The 22,473-nt window shown below is 39.2% G+C and overlaps 1 protein-coding gene across 1 annotated transcript; it reads right to left on the reverse strand.

The window, feature by feature from the left end:
* Positions 1-11,220: 11,220 nt before the first annotated feature.
* LOC144714270 (pectinesterase-like) lies at positions 11,221-13,213 on the reverse strand. The gene is made up of 2 exons (XM_078588987.1): positions 12,138-13,213; positions 11,221-12,059 (listed from the first exon to the last, which is right to left on the reverse strand). The coding sequence occupies exons 1-2, from the start codon at positions 13,108-13,110 to the stop codon at positions 11,362-11,364; spliced, it is 1,671 nt and encodes a 556-aa protein (XP_078445113.1). The 5' UTR covers positions 13,111-13,213; the 3' UTR covers positions 11,221-11,361.
* Positions 13,214-22,473: the final 9,260 nt, after the last annotated feature.

Genomic DNA, 22,473 nt, shown 5'->3' on the forward strand with positions numbered 1-22,473 from the left:
TTACAACTAATAAAAAACGATAAGATCCCCTACTCGATGCACGAAAAGTCCATATCTCACCTTCTACAACTTCTTAACCGACAACAGATCAATCTATGCATTGATAGATTGATCTGTCATCTTTCCTTTACACCACCTTTCCTTTTCTCTAACAGCTTTATCCATGAGTTTATATTCTTGCCTTTACATATTATACTCGCATGTTTTTTTGGGCATTGATCATATATCCTCAAGAGCCTAGTGTTCTTATTCCACATTGGTTTTGCACGTATCTGATGAATGGAAATTCATTTCCCTTGCGTGCATGAATCATTTGGTTTCTATATTAGCTCATGGAGTATTGGCCACAACTGACTTGTACTGCACCTATTTATCAGTAGTGTGGAGAATGATTTCCCATTCAACACAGATGGTCAAAGTACGCAATATTTCCAAATGCATTAAGCATTCTTGTCATGGGAATGATGCGTCTTTTCCATCATTTGGTGTCAATAATGTCTTTACAAATTAATATCTGAAAAAAGGATATATCTGGATACAACTTAAAGGGATCAGTTTATCTTCCGAGCTTTTTCAAGTGTGGTATCTTACAGCGATTTGGACATAGTCGAAATGGGGACATAGTTATTACAGAATGTAACAAAAAAAATTGTTGGGAAACAGGATAAAACTAGTTCTGGCTGCATTGTAGATTCAAAATGTCACGATTGAAAGCTTCATGAAGCTACTGACCTGTGGTCTTTGTCAAAACACTTTATTGTGCGTTCTTCTTTGCTATCCTCCCCTCCCCTCTTTCCCAACATTTCCTACTCAGCTCTCTAATGTGTGAGTATTTGCATCTCAGTCAAGAATATGCAATACTCTCAATTTCAAAAAATCAAAAAATGTCCAATATGTCCCCTACAATATCAATGCATCTACGATTATGCATCCTCTGTTCGAGTATTCACCAACTGGCATATGCTGAATGCAGTGCATGATTTATTTCTCCTTCAAGAATTTGCTATCATCGTGTCATACTTTGGCTTTAGGGTCATTGCCTACATTAAATGTACAAATACTATTTAATATCTGGAATAATTAATCATGTCCTTCATAAATTAAATAATCCTGTTATAATATGAATAAATCTTGATGCAAATATAGTTTGTGAGGTATTAAAGTCCTCTATATCATATTTAAAAGACATTAATAACTTAGAAAATGTATTCAAAATATCCCACTCTTCATATGTAATCATAACACATCACTTTGGCTTGTTCAAGACCTCTTCAGCCATTTTCAACAACACCAGACTCTCTGAGATTACTGCAATTACCCTTTTAAAACCTGATTTCAGTTTCATGTGACAATATTCTGGAGTTATATGGCCTAAAAGGTTACTGTGCATTCCACATATAGTTCAAATTCACTAATATAAATCATAATTCATTATTATCCATATGGAATGTTTATAATCAAGCCAAAAATCTGCTAGGATGACTGAACTATGATGCAATTAGGCTATGATGATTACTTATCTTAAAACATCTTATCGAAAGATTCATGAAGGACATCAAAATATCAAAATAGAATATATGTATATGATTTTAATCATATGATGCTGGGGAATGATTTCATAACCGTTTTGTGGATACAATAAGGAAAGATAGTGGATGTTCTTTAGGCCAAGAGGCCATTCAATTTTACAAATCCATAGATATTTTTATGCTACCTATCAACCAGGTTGATTCAAGTCACAATTGTGCATGTCGTCCTTATACATGAGACACATAGGACATGTTGTGGATGGCTTTAATTATGAATATATTTTCACAAATATGACCATATAGAGGCTCTTAGTAAAATTCTGCTAGGTCATTAGAAGAAATAAAAAAGTAGACCAGATATGGTGCCTTGTCACATCGTCTCATAAAAATAATGATGATAAAATCTCGATGTGTTTCATGAGCTGGTGAAAGGCAAGGTTGATAAAAATTAAGATAGCCACTTGGTTGTGATAGGGCATATGAGTAGATACTGGATATACAAATCCCAATGTCCCTAACATCAAAGATAACCAAACCATCTCTCATGTAGTCTGAGCTACCACTTTGTATTGGGCTTCAAATTTGAATGACAACCACCTTTCACTTTTGGAGTACCATTTTACCAGATTCTCACCAACATAAGTGGAGTCTCTAGTGGTTGACTTCTGACCTCATTTTTTCCTAACATACAAAGAATCAAAAAATTCTTTTAGATGAAGATGACCATGATGCTTGTTGAAGATTCCCTTTCCAAAAGCCCATTTGATTGATACAAGTACTCATAGGCCCCCTTCCTTATAGACCTAAGAATGTTACTACATAATTTGATTGAGAGCTATAAATACATAAATAATGTATGGCAGAGTGAGTGTCAACTAGATCAGTTTTTCCAACAATATTGGCATCTGCTATCATCCTTCAGTACTGGTGAGGTGTCATCCAAAAAGTTGGGTCCAGCCTCATTTTGTGAAGATTCTTGCTCACACCCAATAATCCCTGTCTCTTCTAGTAGATTGAAAGTAGACTTACATTTAGATATAGCTAGCTTTCCTTTCTGATAGTAACATATTCCCGAGAAAGAACAAAGTTTGCCCCTCTTATCAAGAAGTTTCGATGGACATACTCCATGAAAGAAATACCTGCAACACCATTGCTTGTCATAAGAATGTCATAAGTATATAATACTAATACGACATTACCAGACAATTTCTCTTTCACATCTAAGTCAAGATAGTTGTGTATGGAGCAAGGCAGTAATAAGTGATAAGATAACTGAACTTTACTAACCAGCCATGCAGACTCGACTTGAGTCCATAAAATGATTGACAAAGAAAACCTACCTAAGATGAATCCCCTTCAGAAATGTGGCCATGAGGTTATTCCATAAACATGTTTTTGGTGAGATCCCTATGGGGGAATGCATTACATATGTCAATTTAATGGAGAGAAATATCGTGGTTGAAAAATAATTGGAGAGAAGGTCTATGTGTAATCAATGCCATAAGCCTAACTGAAGTCTACGAGAATTAAGTGGGTTACCAGATTGGTGATGGAGCCATCAGGGATGTACCTAAGCATAAAATTCTACTTTTATATCATAATGTTGACATCTAATGGATGACCTAAAAGCTCTTAGGTACCATGATCCAATAAACTCTGGTACTTCATGTTCATTAGAGCCTTACACTTTGGTATTTATAATGCTTCAAGATACATCTAGGAAAATGTCTCAATGGGCACAAAATGTGATATGTGCATAAATGGTAGGGTGGAGGCACAAAGGAGATGATAATATGAGACTGAGTTAGAGGTAGGATAAAGAGTAAAAGATCGTTTGCCCTTCCATAAGGCAAGATGAAGGTTGGAATCAGTGATGGTGGTGATGATGATGGATTTGTCAATGATGAGGAGTTGTTTGGGCACATGTTGTACAATGATGTCATTATTGATGATAATGGGAGTGGTAAAATGCAAAGCTCTTCAGGGATTATAATTAGGGATGATGATGGAGAAAACGATACTTATGGAAAGCCAAGGCTCAGAGAGGTAGACATAATAAATGGTGCAGATGTGGTGCTTGGAAGTATGGACTGTTTTCAAGGCATGCTACGCTGGAAAAAACTGATGTAATGGCAAACGTTGGATTGTAGATGTGACATCCCATTGAGGATAGCTTAGAAAACATCTCTTTCAAAGTATGGGGTAAAATTTAAAATAGAGCTGGGCCTCTTCTTAAAGAGGTCTGAACGGCATTCTTATGTATTGGGGAGCTTGTTTATATATAGAAGATGGCTTGGGTTTATCCTTTTCTTTCATTTGTATCCCAAATTCACTAGTTTATTTACCTATGTCATGTATTTCATATAAAACTCCAATAAGATTTGAGAAACCCACTTGACCCTAAGGCATCCACTTGAATCAATAAAATACATGAAAATAGAGCTTAGGAAAACAAATCATAAATTTCTCGTTTTATCCATAAATGGTGAATAATGCAAGTGAAATTCCAAAAATAGTTGGTACAAAATAGTTATTAAATCATATTTCAATGAATCTAATTTGATGTTATCAATGATCCTAAATCTATTATCCTGTATTCCACTCCTGATCACATATCCTGACAACCACTCCTACACGAATGGAGATCAAGGATGTGGTATTCTCACTTACTAGGAACAAGGCTCCATATCATGATGGTTTCTCAGGAAATTATTTGTAGCATGTTGGGATTTCATCGACAATGACTAAATACTATCTATCAGGGTATTTACATAAAGTCTTTCAAAGAAGCTCAAAATCCTCCTTCCATGCACTTATCCCAAAAGTGGGTAACCCATTTTTCTGAAACAAATGGAAAAATTATGAAAAATTCAGTTTCATCAATATGATAATGATCATAGTATATAAATAGATATTATGTTTACTTATGTCTCCCTATGTCATGACATTCTATTTAGGATTAGTAATGAGTGCAATCTGACCTGGTTTTGACAAATCTATCATTATTTGGTATCATATTAACTTCGTTTGGCTTCTATGGAATCAAGAATAAGTTTGATTGTACTTGCTTTCTATTCCCTATGGGCACATCTTTCTTATATGTCACATCTTTGTGACCATCCTACTACATACTCTAGTGGTCTGCCTTGTATCTCTCACAGTTCTTCGACCTGTGGAGCATCTATATGCACACCTCATGTGGTTGTGTCAACTCGAGAATGCACATCATCACCACTAGGCTTCACAGTTGAAACCATATCGTTTGACGCATGAGGGGGGTGTCAAATGGTCAGGCCTCCCCACCACATCGAGGACATAATTTAGAAGAAGCTAGTGTAGCATATGCACTCCACAGACTCCCTGTTTGGACTCTTTATTCGGCCAATAATGACAAGTGTGACTGCTGTGAAGTCGACATCAAAGGCCCAGATAGTGGCGTACTTGGAAATACCACTAGCTAGAGATGTCCATGTTGATCTCCGTGGCAACACCACGGCATGATTAATGCTAAGTATGATTCTTGGTTCCTGACTACCCCCATAGCTAGCTACCCTAGCTTTCTTCATCTTCACCCCAAGTTGGTAGTGGCTTAGTTACTAATCAGGAATATGAGGCTCATATGGGACTAGCATTGAGTCACATTAGACTCCTTACATGAATCTATAAATGGACTATTAAAGAAAAAATATGATATACATTTATGCATATAAAATCATGAAATGAATAAAAATAGTCATTTTAAATATATATATATATATATATATATATATATATATATATATATATATATATAAATACATATACTCCAGGTTAATGAGTCATTTGTTTATGTAATATTTTTATAAATTCTACAAATCCTTCAAAATGTATATATACATCATTATGGTTTAGATGAATTTTTAGAGTAGTTTTAGGGTTTATATCATTTATAATATTTTCCGCATTACTTACTAGAAAAGCAAGGAACACTATGTTTATGCATGACTCATAGGTATAAAATGATGATGAAAATCATAAAAATGCATGATATGTATGCATGTTAAAAAGACACCTGGATTTTATTGCCAAAGATCTGAAAATGAGGTAGCACAGATGCAGAACTGGGTCCCTTTCTTGTAATACTTGGAAAATAATCCTTGATGTCGGACGTCATCTAGGGCGTCGTCCGGTAAACACCGAATATGATGGTTCAGTGCCGATAAAGGATGATGGTATCGAACGTCGACAGCATTATCGTCCAACGGATGCAACCCTAGCGGGTTATGTAACTACGACGTGATGAATAGGTGCCCTACATGTCGCACATGTAGGCTCTGACTCGAGGGAGGCGCCGAGCTCCAAGCAAGGACAGGGTTGCCGGGTGACAGCAACGATGGCCTCTCGAACCTCGTTAGAGCCACAAAGGCGTCTACGGCCAAACGGATTCTATCCGTAGGGCTCGCACGTAACAGGCCTACGTGTCTATACCGGTAAGACACTCACAAAATTGTAGTTTTCTCTCAATCTGTCTCTCTCACCTACCTAGCCCGAGCGCGGTGGAGTCGAGACAAAAGAATACTACAAAAGGTAAATAAATGAGCGTCGGGAGAGGCTGGCGTACCTCGTCGGCGTGGCTCACGGTGCAGAATTTTGTCAACGTCGGTGACGATTCGGAGCCGGTGGAGCCGAGAGATGCCAAAGAGCAAACAGCGGCCCAACGAGCAAGATGATGTTGGAGCTACTGATAAAGGGCGGAGGAGAAAAGACGGTGGAGCATCCACGGAGGTGATGCGACTCAAGAAATCCAGCAGGACCCGTCGGAGCTAACGGATGCTAGTCAGCTCCGACAGATCAAGTAGCAGGTGCGAGCGGCAAGGACCCCTTCACAACGCAGGGCAGAGACCCGGCAGTGTTCGGTAGCTAAATGCGGCCCAAGCAGACACGAACCGGCAGTTGGCGGGAGCAGGAGTGTTGCCTCGGCAGTGAGGCATGGTCAGATGGGAAGCCCTCAGTCAGGATGTTCCCATCCTAGTTCAATCTGATCAAGTGGAGCCTAGACCAAGGATTACCCGGTCAAGAGAGCTACATAATCAATGGACCAGCCAACGAAGTTCTCGATCAAAGCAAATTCTTGCTCACTGATAAGCTCAAAAAATGTGTGTTTATATGTCGTTATTTAGGGATTTTTTCGAGCTTAATCACTAAAATTTTTATATCCCTTAATACTTGAGTAAGGGGTCGATCCTAGGGAGGCGACGGTGAATTCAATTGTCCTCAAATCAGGGAGTAGCACTAAAGTTTTAATATCCAAGCTCCATTTACTTTTGACAGATTTAATGATCAGTTAACATATCTTGGCAAGATTTACTACTCATCCACTGCAAAGTGGCTTAAGTAGAATTGTTTTTAGAATATTTTCTCTTTAGTCAATTAGAAACGATTAAGAAAAGGAAATTGATCCCAATAGTTTTTACTAAATGTTTTTGCTAATGATTAATTCAAACTTATCCTGGACTAGGATGCCTAAGATAGTATTTCTCACGAAATATATATATATATATATATATATATATATATATATATTGATCAATTTCGCACGGATTTAGGAAGTTTAAGCAGAGTTTTATTATTTTTTTTTCATTTTATACCGATTAATTTCAAATTTTCAGTTTATTTATTTTTTTGGATTTCTATATATATTTTAAGAGTTAAATATAATTTAATGCAAGAAACTTAGAGGTAAGAACATTTGAAAGATGCATGTATAGTCAATATTTTTTTATGTATCATTTGGACTTGCATTCTTGAAAAATACTAATATCACATGCTTAAGAAACATTTGTGCCATCAGGTTTCTTAAATCACTCACATTGAAAGCTTTCTTTCTATTCTGAATAATGTCAAATTCTGAGTTAATACCTGGGATTGTATTGATCAATAATATTGAATTTTTTATGGAACATTGAAGAAACTTCTGTAAACTAAGCGAGATAGAACTAGGTCCTCAACTATACATGACATTTCAGTCATTAAATAATTCATTTTAGTATTGGAATAAAGAGCTTCATACATAGTGTTATAAAAAATCCATTCAGAACCCATAAAGCAAACTATCTCTTTAGATTGTGAAATATGGAATAGTATACGGTAGACTAAACCCAACAGTGTAGGGTAGGGTGTCCTTGAGTAAACACCACAAGATATATTTGTTAAGACGAAGAGGAATTTATGTTGGTGCATTTTTTATAGATTATCTGTCCATGATTCAGGCTTCAAGGGAAACAAGGCATGCTCTAAATAGAGGTGGGATTAAATAGCATACATCATGACTTTTCACAGACTAAACTTTATCTTTTTATCTATAAGTTCAGTTTATAACTAATAAGATACCATATTCTCTGATACAACTTTTTAAACCTGCAAGATACATGGACATTCTCATGTAAAAGATAAAAGAGCCTTTATGTTAAAAGTAATAGGTAACTACTAGAGAGCACTAAATGTAAAAAAAACTAAATGAAGAATCAATAATGAACAGGTTAGAGCCAAACTTATGATGTGATGTGATGAAATAAGTGTAGAACACTCAAAATTGCTGTGGGACGAGAGACACAAATCCTTAAAGAGAGAGAATGAGAATGGGGGAGAGGGAGAGAGAGAGAGAGAGAGAGAGAGATCCTTTCAAAAAATAGAACAAGGGTCAATAATAGGACGAAAAAGGGGTCTGTCCCATATTATAGGAAGGAGATGAGTAACTAAAGGAGTCTTACTCACGGCCCAGGAGTCATCAGCATCGATCAGTGGGATCTCAGATAATAATAGATTAATAATATATGAACATGTACCATACACAATTTATGAGACTTGGTGATAGGTTTAAATCTAAATTAGGATCAAATATAGATAGGATGAGATCTAGCGGCGATGATTCGATCTAAGATGAAATTAAATCTAGAATTAATCATAGCTGCAGTTTCATTATGAGTATAAGGCTATGTGTTCCTTTCTTATTTGTCTATTAGTATTTAATGTCATATTGGTAGATGATGATGTCAAGGATGCCTGAACCACTAGTAATACTATTTTATAGTAACCATTAGAAAGGAATCATTGCAGCTATCCGCTGGGGCAACTTCCTACAGAATGAGAGGGGGAAGTTAGTCACCAACCCGCTGAAAGGATCAAGTATTTGACTGCATGCATCGGCTTACCACAACTTTATATAATTGTAAGTTGAAACCCGTTAAGAGCAAGCTGGATGTCACTGAAATGCTATTGAAGAACAGCTGGAGTCCTTATTTCCGAGCTGTGGGCCATCTAATTTTTTGCATTGAAAATACTGAGGCAGGGCCACAGTGGGATGCTGTAGAGCACCATAACCTCATACTCTTCTGGTCAACAAAATTGAGTTTATGAATGAATCCAGGAAAGACAGAAAGACAAGTATTTAGGTCAACCTACCCCTTGAAGGGTCACTATCAATTGTGGGCAGACGTGTGTTCCCTAAGTCGAGGTTTCATCCCCTTTTAACATAAATACCACAATTAGAAAATTATAGTAGCCTTCTTTTAATGATACTATTTCATCAAAAAGTTAGTTTCATCTTCACGAAGAATTGTTGTATCTGTGCAGTATGATCGTTACGATATTCTCATGAAATGCCCAGAGTCGGTTTAATGAAAAATGTTGCTTCATTCTCTACGAAGGGGATGAAGAGTAGAGAGAAGTGATCAAGGAAAGAAGAAGAAAATCATAGGAGTTTCTCTTTCTGGTGACTCCCAGCAAGCCACGCGCATGAAAACGCGTCAACAAACATAAAAAACAAGAGCTCTAAACCCTAAGAGAAGATGAACTGGGCCCTGACAGGAGGCTATTCCACTAAGGGACTAACTGGTCAGTCCGGGGGGACCCTCCCACCACACGGTTAGTGGCATTTAGCCACCAACTTCTCTTCTGTCTCTATCCAAGTCCCTCTCCATCTCACCTTTTTTCTCTTGGTTCTTCTCCAATCCCCTCTTTTCACGCTATCTCTTAATTTTGTTTCGTCCTCTCTCTCTCTCTCTCTCTCTCTCTCTCTCTCTCTCTCTCTCTCTCTCTCTCTCTCTCTCTCTCTCTCTCTCTCTCTCTCTCTCTCTCTCTCTCTCTCTCTCTCTCTCTCTCTCTCTCTCTCTCTCTCTCTCTCTCTCTCTCTCTCTCTCTCTCTGCGCTCTCTCTCTCTCTCTCTCTCTCTCTCTCTCTCTCTCTCTCTCTCTCTCTCTCTCTCTCTCTCTCTCTAAGTCTCTCTCTCTCTCTAAGTCTCTCTCTCTATCTATCTATCTATCACTCTCTCTCCCCTCTCTCACGATGTGTCTCTCTCTCTCCCTCTCTTTCCCCTCTCTCTCTATGTCTCTCTCTCTCTTTCTCTCTCTCACTCTCTCTCCCCTCTCTCACGATGTGTCTCTCTCTCTCCCTCTCTTTCCCCTCTCTCTCTATGTCTCTCTCTCTATCTATCTATCACTCTCTCTCCCCTCTCTCACGATGTGTCTCTCTCTCTCCCTCTCTCTCTGTCTGTCTCTCTCTCTCTATATCTATCTATCTGTCTGTCTCCCCTCTCTATCTGTCTATCGATCTATCTCTCTCCTCTCTCTCTGTGTCTCTCTCTATCTATCACTCTCTCTCCCCTCTCTCACTATGTGTCTCTCTCTCCCTCTCTCTCTGTCTGTCTCTTTCTCTTTATATATCTATCTATCTATCTCTCACCCCTCTCTATCTGTCTATCTATCTATCTATCTATCTCCTCTCTCTCTGTCTCTCTCTATCTATCACTCTCTCTCCCCTCTCTCACTATGTGTCTCTCTCTCTCCCTATCTCTCTGTCTGTTTCTCTCTCTCTCTCTATATCTATCTATCTATCTCTCTCCCCTCTCTATCTGTCTATCTATCTATCTCTCTCCTCTCTCTGTGTCTCTCTCTACCTATCACTCTCTCTCCCCCCTCTCTCTCCCCTCTCTCTCTGTCTTTCTATCTATCTATCTATCTATCTATCTCCTCTCTCTGTGTGTGTCTCTCTATCTATCTATCTATCTATCTCTATCTTTCACTCTCTCTCCCCTCTCTCTCTATGTGTCTCTCTCTCTCCTCTCTCTCTCTCTCTGTCTCTCGCTCTATCTATCACTCTCTCCCCTCTCTTTCTATGTGTCTCTCTCTCTCCCTTCTCTCTCTCTCTGTCTCTCGCTCTATTTATCACTCTCTCCCCTCTCTCCCTCTCTGTGTCTCTCTCCCTCCTCGCTCTATCTCTCTCTCTCCCCGTTCTCCCTCTCCCCTCTCTCTCTCTCCCTCCCCTATCTCTCTCTCCGCCCCCTCTCTCTCCCTCCTCTCTCTCCCCCCCCCCTCTCTCTCTCTCCGCCCCCTCTCTCTCCCCCCTCTATCTCTCCCCATCCCTCTCCGTCCACACTTGCATTGGAATACCTTTTGTTTTGGCCCTGTCATTGACCATCATTTGTATTGGTTAAAATTATTCACCGTCCGATGACCATTGATTCAGTATACATAAAAAAAAATAATTAGAATGGGTATCAGGGACAAGGGAATCTCAGCCCAAGTCGCTCATCAGAACTTGTGGCCCCAATCAAAACCCAGAAGATATCAATCTTTCAACTGAAGGGCCACAAGACGAATATGCAGGTAGCAGCCAAGTCGTCATCTCACCAAATCTTATCCAACAGCAGCTCACAGTACCTCAAGAACAAACTCAACTTGAGCGCAACGATTCGAAGCTACATTCAGCTGCGGACCCTTATTCCGGATCCCTCGGCCTTCTTTTATTCTCTGCAATGTAAAATTATTCGTAGCGAAAGCGAACTGGTATTAAATAGTTAGGTCAGACCGCCCAAGAAAGGCACTCCAGTGGCAGGCAGCCAAGTATCGCCGGAGAGGAAGCTAGAGACAGTGAAGTTAACAGCGTCTTGCGCTGTCATAACGCGGTAACCCGGCCAATTAACCCTGGCAGCGGTGCCTGCCCCTTGCCCGGTATTCTTATACTCGCCGTAGAAGAGCGTTCCCAACGCGAAGCTTCCGTTCCAGGGCGCCCACCCCGCCGGATCAATCACCCTGTCCAAGAAAGACTGCATCACCACCGTCCGAGAATAGAGCTGCCACGGACGGCCGAGATACGTCCTCGTCCCCATCGCCGTTCCGTTCGCCGCCAGCTCCGCCGTTCCCAGTATTCTACAGCCCTGTAAAGACGTCCCCGTGTTCTGGTTCGGGTCCGTTCTCCCCTGGGCTGTTACCATGTTGTTCTGGTTCTTCAAGGGCAGTCTCGCGAATAAGTTACAGTTCTGGAAGACGACCGCGGCGTTGCCGAAGATGAAGTCGACGGTGCCGTAGACGTCGCACTGGCGGTAGAACTGGCGAAGAGAGTGGGTGTAGAGCGTGTCTTGGTACCCTTCGAAGCTGCAGCGGTAGAACGTAGACTGGTCCGCGCCGTTGCGCAGCGCCACCGCCTGCAGCTTCTCCGGCCCGGCCGTGTTCCTGAAGGTCATGTTCACGGCCACGAACCCCTGCCCGACCACCGCTGCGAGACGGGTCCGACGTCAAAAACCCGAATTTCCTCTCAAAACTACGTCAAAAAAAAATTTTCCGCCGTGCTCACCGAAAGTCGCGGAATTGAAGGTCGTCCAGCCGTCTACGACGCTGCGATTGCCGGTGATGACCGTCCGATTGATCCCGTCGCCGACCATCATGATGTACTGCTTGTAGGAGGGCACATCGACGTACTCGTTGTACACGCCGGCCGTCACGTAGATGAGATAGTACCCGTTCTGGGCGATAGTGTTGTTGGGCGCCGAGTTAATAGCCTCGTTAACGGAGGTAAAGTTGCGGTTTTTGCCTCTACCCACGACCACAACTTCACGAACGAATATCTGGTTAGAGGAAGGGAGAGTCAGCGAGAGCCGTCGCCGCGCCGCGCTCTCGAAGATCTCTCTCTGACGGCGCTTCATCGCAAGAGGAAGACTCCCGTCGTCGCCCGCGCGGAACAGTTGCCTCTTCGCGAGAGTTCCTCTCTTCTTTCCGTGTAACCAGGCGTGGGAGAAGAGGGCGAGAGAGAGGCTGAAGAGCTTGGTGTCGTTGGCGATGGGGGCGCCGAGCTCGGCTCTGAGGGACCAATCGGAGGACGCCAACTGGAGGCCTTCGTGGCAGGTCTGCTGGTTGGTGAGGAGCGCGCTGAGAAGGGTCTGCGCCTCCTCCGCTTGCGGGTCGAGGAGGGCGTCGCTGGAGTTGAGCGTTCTCCCCGTGCTTTGAAGAAAATCGATGTTGAGGTCGGAGAGGAGATCGCAGTCTTGGAGAGCTCTCACCGACAGCGTGGAGAGGAAAGAGGAGCTCTTGGCCAGCTTGTTCTTCACCATTCGAGAGAATTTTCTCGCTTGAGTGAGCGACCGGGCTATGGAGAAGCGGCCGTAGTTGTAGAGATTGTTGTTTCCCGGTGGCAACACTGTTCTACAGAATTGTGGGTCTTGGGTTGAGTTGCAGACGATGGGGGGTGCTTCGGCGGTTGATCTCGGGACTTGGAGGAATGAAACGATGGATAGAAGAAAGAACAAGGGGGCGAGCTCGATTGAACCCATCACGGGGAGAAGGAAAGGATGGGAGGAATATTGCTAGTCCTGTGGAATTGTTTGATTTTATTGGGGATTTTCTATGAGTTCTCACTTGCGAAGTTTTTTAACTGTTTGAGAAGCTGATGGGTCAACCCGTTTCTCTGTCACATGGGTGGGTTCTTTAGCGACTAAGGATTGTCTGGAATTTGTTTGATTTTCAAAGGGGAGTTTGTCTGATTTGGCATGTGTGGGTTTTTTTTGGGGTTGAGATACTGATGGGTCAACGCGTTTCTTAATCACATGGGTGGGCCTCGTATGCGACTAAGGGGAGTGTCTCAACGGCGCTAGAGACAGAGGCGATGCCTGTTTCGTTGACGCAAACAGCTCAACCAGAGTCTTAGTCACGGGGTGGGAGTTCACTGCATTAAAGACGTTTTACACAGAACGTTTTCAACCCCACGTTTCTTGTTGATGTTCACCGTGTGCCTGCTCTTTATCTTGGTTCTTTGGTCAAGATATCCTGCAGTAGATCAGGTGGAAGAAGAGGAGAACAACAGATTTTGATGTACCAGTGGGAACACGCTGAGAAGAATCACTCTAGCTTAAGAACAAGAAGAGGTGATTGGAGAAGGAAGAAGAGGGAGGAGAGAGAGCGACACCATAATCAGTTGAAAGATCTTATTATTCTACAAATTAATTAACACAAGATTGGTTTGAAATTATACTAATATATAGTAGCCGTTATAGTAATAAGCTTTTATAATTTAATCGTAGCCATAAAACTAAATATGATGGCTAGATTAAGAATTAATCCTAGCAGTCGAAAGCGCTTCATATCTAGATTTCATCCTCGTGATCTATCTTTGATCATATCTGTCTTTAAATTTATATTGAATCCTAGTGGCTAATTCCGAATAAAAGTATAAGGGTACTAAGGGTGCATGCTCAATTATTACTAGCTAGTCTTCATTAAAAGCCCTACTTGTCCATATGGTGCTAATTTGGCAGCTGACTAAACACTGAGTTGCTGACTCACTTAACACATACGTCTCAAGAATAGTGCAGGCATAGATAGCTATACAATGTGATGAACTCAGAAAAAGGGACTCAGACTGAATAACACCCAGGAGATTCAGATAAGGAATAGGATTCAAACAGCAGTTGAATGATCAATTAAGCTCGCGAGCTAATGAAAAATGAGTAGAAGACTAAATGGGCAGAGGATAGAGCTTTGAACTGAGCATACATGCTATAATAGCCAGCAGCCATACTATTTTTGCATTAATCCCATGGATTTTACATGTTTACTTTCATCAGGAGAATCATATAATTTTGTTATGAAGGTTAAATGATTTATTCTTGTTTTAGAATGGTATTCTGATTTTTCTGGATTATTTTGTATTTTTTTTGGAATTCCATGAAACTTTATTAGTAAAGAATTAAATTTTATCAGAGAATAAATCATTGTATTTCTATGTAAAGGTTTTATGGATTTTAAAGCTGCTTTTCTGTGTTTAAGGGCCTTGCGCCGAATGTCGCAATCCAATTTATTTGAACTACGGCTACTCTCTGGCTGCACCAGATAATAGAAAAGTGATATCATTTGGCATCACGATTCACAATGCCCAAATGTGTGCATCATAGATCTGATCACGTAAATTTAAGTGTGCAAGGACACATTCATGTGGTGCTGACAAAAGTTGATGCATCATTGCATGACCATTGATAGGAAAATACTTTGGAGAAAATGAGGTGTGGAACCATATGGTTTTTTTGTATTATTTTAGTGAGTAAAGGTTGAAGTAAAATGAGAAGGGGAGAGGTTCATCTTGAAGCATAAAAATACCTAATCTTGGTGTCAGATAAGGATACTAGATGTGTTTTCTCGCAGTTACACTGTTACTATCTTGTCAACAGAACTTTGATTCATATCCTCCTATTTCATCCATCTAAATATTGTTTGATCACATCGTACATACATTCTAATTTTCCTAATCCACCCAATCATATATATACACATATATATATACATATATTGTCACCTTAGGAGTTCCTTCACGTTAACATTTTTTGGCTCATATACACCGTATATGTGGCTAATTGTGTATTGTCCTTTTGAGTCTCATGTGAAAGGGCCTCCTGTAAAAATTCAATTAAGGAACACTCAAGACGAGTGGCCATATTGTAACCCTACATTATCGTGTAGGTAAATCCTTGCAGAATAATTGAATTGTGTTAGGCTTCTTCCATGTGAGTTAGGGCTTCTATACATGGAGCTAAAGTAGCCATTGACAGAGAAGCTGATAGGTGACATAAATATAAGTATCTACGTCAACACCTTCTCCTTGCATCATTCCTACACCCTATCCTTCGTCTCTCTTACCACATCTCGGTATACCCCCAGTCCATTCTACCATGTCTACAAGAGTAATCATAGTTTCTATAAATAAATTATTACATCACTTCGCCTAGTTACTAGTTAGAAAGATTTGAACTCGTAATCTATGTTCCATGTGGAGATGATCCATGCTCATCCTATCTACCAAAATTTTATAGAGTCAATGTCAGACTTAAATATTATTGATTAAAATGAATTATTATTATCACTGAAAAACACCCTCTAAATTAATTTCATCAGGCCACATTTGATAAATTCCAGTCTACCTCTTCAAGGAATATGGTAAGATACTTAAAAGGGTTGAGAAGGGGACTAGTGCACCAAAAGTCGCATATCATAAATTTTGTTAGTGACAACAGTGAGGATGGACACTTTCTAGGGGATAAAAGGGTTTAAGCTACTGTCACATGCTACAATGTCAACAGTGTTGTAGCTGTCATTGTTTGTGTCGTCATCATCAGAATCAAAGTTGAAGCCAACTATGATTTTTTCCTAAGGTTGTGGCAAAAACTGTAGAAGCAAAAGCCATGTCCTTTTTCTGGGTATGAGGGTATTATGGTGCAATAAATTATCTCCCTTATAATGTCGCTACATGATAAATTGGGGTGGAGCTTGTTGGTTTTAGTGATTTGATTGAATGCTCAAAAACAGTTTTCAACACAACGAAAGCTATGATCAATTCCAAATTCATCTTTAAAACACACTAGATGATGTGTAACTTGTGGCGAACTTGTTCTACCCTTGACTTGATCATGTGGAGATTATTCTTAAGTCATTCATGTGTCCAACCTCTAGAAGTCTTCATGAGATCAAGGAGCTCTTGGATATCCTCTTCCTCTTCTCTAAGTCATCTTGAAGCTATTGTAGATCTTCTCACCATCAAGACACTCTTCTGGTTAATGGAGAATATAAGAAGGAAGAAGGGGGGGGCACCCAACTCATGCTGGCATGTGTGCCTTATATCGGTGGCCCTTCCCTATTTATACTTCACATAATATTTTTCATAAAAATCTATTAAGTAGAAGTATATCCACCAATGTCCTTATAATTGTATGCATGTGACCCCCTCGTCCCATGTATGTTCAAATTTTTTTTTGGCCCAATAAAAATTATAAGCCAACCTTATTCGTTAATTATATCACATATAGATTATTTAATTACAGATCAATTAGTGTTGAAGTGCCATTTGACTTAGGGTTTGGTTACTCGTCGAATCCTAATCCATCATTCAATAAATATTTATGTGTAATGGGGGATCCTATCTTGACCACTTAATCATCTATGTGTGCATCTTACTAAATGTGAGCTAAGACTTGTTTGAGTCCCATGCTTAGAGACTCCTAAGCCCTAGTTAAAGCATCGTCGTCCATCCACAAGATGTCCTTCGTGTCTCAGGCCAACAAATCACTAATACAATTGTGACATGAATTAATCTGATTAATGTTTAGTATAATACCATTCAGGGGTTCGTACGAAGAAAGTCAGCGAACTATTTCTCCAAACAGAACCTTCCTTCCATTCTTAGTGTCTATACACTAACATCCACTTGACCAGCCATACTTAGCATATAAGTAGGATTAGATTGTACTATTCGATCCAGATAATTTAATTTTAATCTCAATTATCCATTGAATAGAAATATTTAGAATACATGTTTAAAGACTAGTGATCATTTTATTATGATCTCAACTATCCATTGATCGTCCATACATAGCATATAAGTAGGATTTTATTGTATTATTCTATGCAGATGATTTGATTTTCCTCTCAATGATAACATGCATGTTTAGAGCCTTAATATGATCATATTTACATGTATATTTGCATTAAATCACTCATATTTGCATGTTATTGAGCTTAAAGTGATTAAATCTATTTTTAGAATGATTTTATGAATTTTGTACATTTTTTGGATAATGTTTAGTATTATTCCATTCAAGGGTTCATACGAAGAAAGTTAGCGAATATATATTTATAAGTATTTTTTGGATTTTATATTATTTAATATGAATTTTTAAAGTATTTTGGCTTTTTTGGCATTGGGTGACGTGGCATACTCACGTCCACTCATTTAAAACAAAAAAAGAAGAAATAAAAAGAGGGTGATGTGGCGTGCTAATGCGCCGCCACGTCATCCTCGAGAAAGGTATTTTAAAATCATTTTCCTTTGTTTTTATTTATCCTTTTCCAGGTACACGTGGCACGGAATACGAAGGGCACCCTCACATAATATGAGAAGCATGGAATATCAAGCACTTTGACTTCCCAACGGGCACCGAAAATGATGATGAGGAGAGAGAAAATTTCAAGGGATAGGATTTCTTCAACTTCAAACGGCCATAACTTTTGATTTACAACTCCGATTGAGCTTAAATTTTCAGCAATGCTCTGTCTTCCCCTCCTCTTTCCATCCATGCCCTCTGATCTATAAATGGAGGCCTGGATCATTGTGAAATCCATCTTGAACTTGCTTCCTAGTTGTGTGGGCTGATTGAAAGATATGAGTTTTGAGATCCATTAATTGTGTTCTTGGTGTCTTGGGTGTGTGGGAAGAAGCATAAGAGAAGAGGGGGAGCTTACCGTCACTCGCAAATCACCACGACCTGGGCGGAATGTAAGGATCTAAGGTAAGTGTCTTCGCCTTACGTTGTTTCTCTCCCGACATCATCGTTATCATAATTATAGTTTTTTTATCAAATTTTCATTTATCATTTCACTTACTTACGTTCCAATTATTCATCTCTATCTTTACCATCATACCATTCACGCATTCGATCACTATCGTATCCGTCGCATCCTCTACCTTATTCCCGTAATACTTCGCGTAATTCTACTTATATCTTCTCGATACCATTACATTGTGCATCGTATTCACCATCTAACACGTCATCGTTACAACCCCATCTCGTTTCTCCATTATCATCCATCTTAAATCCTAATTAGTAGAATCCTAATTAACCATCTCTCATTCACTCTCGTCACACATTCACTACCGTATACGTAACTCTTCTCATCTTCGTGGTTCACCCAATTGAGATCGTATTTTCCCTAACATCCGTTTCCTATGGAGACGACCCATACTCATCACTAACTAAGTATTCTAAAGTACAGTTAAATATATTTTTGTTTGATAAAAATATATTTATTGAATAATCTCAATTACCAATGACGAATTAAAACCCCTAAAATTGAGATTATCACTCAATTATCCATTGAATAGAAATATTTTGAATACATGTTTAAAGACTAGTGATCATTTTATTATGATCTCATCACAATTTACTAGGTCATCGCATGTATTCATGGACGTCATTATAAACATCACACTAGAATGATAATGAATAAATGCTTTTCCATGAACTTAAAAAAAAATATGGTGGTGTGATTGGGTTGACATCCACATAATATATCCATAGGAGGGGGCATGGCAATTGGATTCTCATAATTATATGAAATCCCAACAAAATACTCATCCCAAAGATGAGGGAAAAGGGGAAAATTATGTCATTGGAATCCATGTGGCATTCAAGACATGATAGTTGGCCCATTTAACAAAGACATGCACAGAGGATGATTTGGTGAGGGAGGGATGGTCATCAAGAATCTTGTTAATGACATACGGATATGGGAACCTGGTTGTAGGGATCAGGGATCAGGGAGCATATTGAATTGGATCGATAAAAAGTAGATTTAATGATTCAATTAAATAAGAGGGAAGTTGATCAGAACAGATTGAATCTTTTGATTGAAAAAAGACGTTTTTCGAGTTTGATCTAAAAATTCTTCCCGTTCATGTTTAGTAATTGAAATTGATTGAAAATTGATTCTAACTATTCAAACAAAATTGAGCAGTTCAGACAAAAAGAAAAATGTGAGAAGGGGAAACATATTTTAAAAGCACCAAGGTATTAGTATGGGAAATAGAATTATAAATCACCTATTATTAAGATAATTTTATATACTTATAGAGATGATAATATATTTAAATATATATTTTTTAATGGACACATTAAAATGGAGTCTGAATGCACCAACTCATATCATGGGTTCGACCAAGACGTCACTATCAATGTCATCAGACTGTGTGATGCGACCAATCAAGATGGCATCACCGATGTGGCAAACCCAATGGACATCACCAATATGAAAGACTAAAGATTTATATGACTTGACTGACATTGCCATCCCATGTGATAGGTCACCTAGAATCAACTTGGGCAATGTCAACAACTGGACAAACCAAACCAATAAATGTCATTTAGGTCACTATGATAGACTGTCACCCACATCACCGATCGACGACTACCAAAGTCACCAACCGATAAGCAACATGACTGGTTCAAACATTGTTACTGACCAACAATGTGACCAATTGAGATGATGTGACAAACTGAGACGACATGACCAGCATCATTGACTAGATATATGACCAGCTTAGAAGACATCGCCCCATGTCACAGACTATCCATTCGATATGATGTCATTGATCAACAGAACATGACCAACATTAAAAATGGACGATATGATCAAGCGAGATGACATTTCCAACATCACCCATTGATGATGTCACCAACAGCAACATTAATGACGAATGATGTGACCATCTGATAAAACTTCACCGATATTACCAACCGACAATGTGACCAACCAAGATGAGGCCACCAATCAAGTTGACATGGCCAACACATAACGTGGCTGACAAAGATGATGTCCTCAATATCACAAACCAATGTCAACACAGATCTCAATGGTCAACAACATGATCATTTGAGGCAACATCATCAACGAACCAAGTGACCAACCAAGATGACACCACTAACTAAGTAGACAATGTGATCAACATTATTGACCAACCACATGATCAAGTGTAATGATGTACCTGACATCACCAACCAAGGACATGACAAATGTCATGTAGCGACCGATGACATGGTAGACTATGTGATTTCACAAACCGGCGATGTGACCAACCAAGAAATTATACTAACAAAGACTAAAGTGGACAAACAAGCATTTCAATGAATCATCCAATTAATCAATTCACTATCAAATTAGTGCTTCCATCTTCAAATCTGAAAGTAAACGTTGTCCTCTCACTTATTAAGCCCTGTTCTCCCCCAATTTTATTACAAAAGTTAGTACACAACAATCATTTTGCATTTCAACATATGATTTAGAGGAAAAAATACAAAACTTACTCTTCAAATTTTCAATGTCATTGGTCCCACCTCCTCTACCGCTCAAATCAGGTTCTGCAAATCTGCAAAACAAAGTTTAATCAACAATGTGAAAATATGATGTTATAAGTGATCCTGAAAACTGTTAGAGGGTCTTTATCCTGATAATGATAGCTGATCATCCCAAGTATCATTTTCAGAAGTAATGTTTTGTGTATGTTGTTTTTTCTGTATGTCCACAACCAGTACTTCATCGTTGTCAATAGCGTGATGCTTTCTACATTCATATTGTCTGTTGTATGCGATGACTACCACAGTGGTTGGCCAAATGAATAAAAACTCTTTCATTATCTTCTCCTGTCAAGGATATTGGCATTCCTCAGTATCCTTCCACCATGACAATACATCAGTTGTAGGATAGAATGAATCAGTTATGAATTCATCAAATTCATCCATAGAGACTTTTGACCCATGATCTAAATCATGTATATGTAGAGCTTCAAACCTTGGTAAAAATTATCAAGACTGATCCTCAGTTTTGGTAATGAGTTTGTTCTATCAATTTGTCACAAGTGTCATCATCTCTATCTGCCATCTTTTGAAGAAGATAGCAGACATAACTCTAGACAATAGTGTCGTAACAGAGCTGTAAAAGCTTGTTTCACTAAAAGGAGGCATCATAGTTATGATGTTCATGATGTCATTCCATTTCACAAAAAATTATACTTGGACAATTTTATCACCTTTATGTTGATAGTGGCTAAGATAAAAACATGTAACTCTTCTGCAAAGTTCCCATTGTAGTCTCAGAATAAAAAATTAATATCTCTAAGTGGATTTCAACAACATCACGCATCAAAAACCAAAGTATTATCAACATCTTTTCTTGGTGGAGGAATCAATGACATCTTTGACACGTGGCACGGCCTTCCTTAGATAAAAAGACAAGCTTTTGACCAACTCAATTCCTCGTTAATTGACTCTTTTGTGTCATCTCAATATCATCATCCTCTAGCATCATATGTTCCCAAATGCAAGTTTTGAAAGCCCAACTTGGACTGCTAGGTGTGAAAAATGGGTTCAGATCCATGAGTTTGTTTGGAAATATTTTATCATTTTTTCCATTCCATGAAGCATCATCAGTTGTAACTGAAGTGAGAAATAATACAAAAAGGTAAATCATGTGACCTATGAAATCATATGATCTAAGATATATCTTTGTTGATAGCTTCCATTATTCGAGAACTGACATGAAAACCTCATTACTTTACTCCCTTGAATGTCCTGTGGCAAGTTTATCAACAGAAAACATCCCATTCTACAACATCCATTCTGCTTCAATCTAATGTGTAATGAGGCCTAGCCATTTGATATCATTCTCTAGTGTCCACCCATTAATTGAGTTCCTATGCAAATTGTATTTTCATTCCACCATATGTTGCACCAAATTCCTCATTCATCACTCTAGATCTCGGAATATGCATGTCAAATCGTGCGTAAAACTAAAACTGCCAACAAAACCATCAATAGGCATTATACTCCATGAGAACTCCTTAATGCATATGACCCACCTGATCTCTATTTGGAAATCCCAATCCATTGAGGGTTCTCCCTGGGGTGTGGACCAGCTCGTAGTAGGTCACACACTGATTTATTTTTTATTGATAATCCCTTCAATTTATCATGTATAACATGATGAAAAATTTTGAGATGTCTCCTGAAGAAAGTTGTGCTGCTCTGCTTGTTCCTATTGATGATGGCCTTGCTCTAAGGGTAACCTTGGTACATACGTTGCATCCATACTAGTGAGGTCCA

This window comes from Wolffia australiana, chromosome 17 (assembly GCF_029677425.1).
Source record: "Wolffia australiana isolate 7733 chromosome 17, ASM2967742v1".
NCBI classification, from domain to species: Eukaryota; Viridiplantae; Streptophyta; class Magnoliopsida; order Alismatales; family Araceae; genus Wolffia; species Wolffia australiana.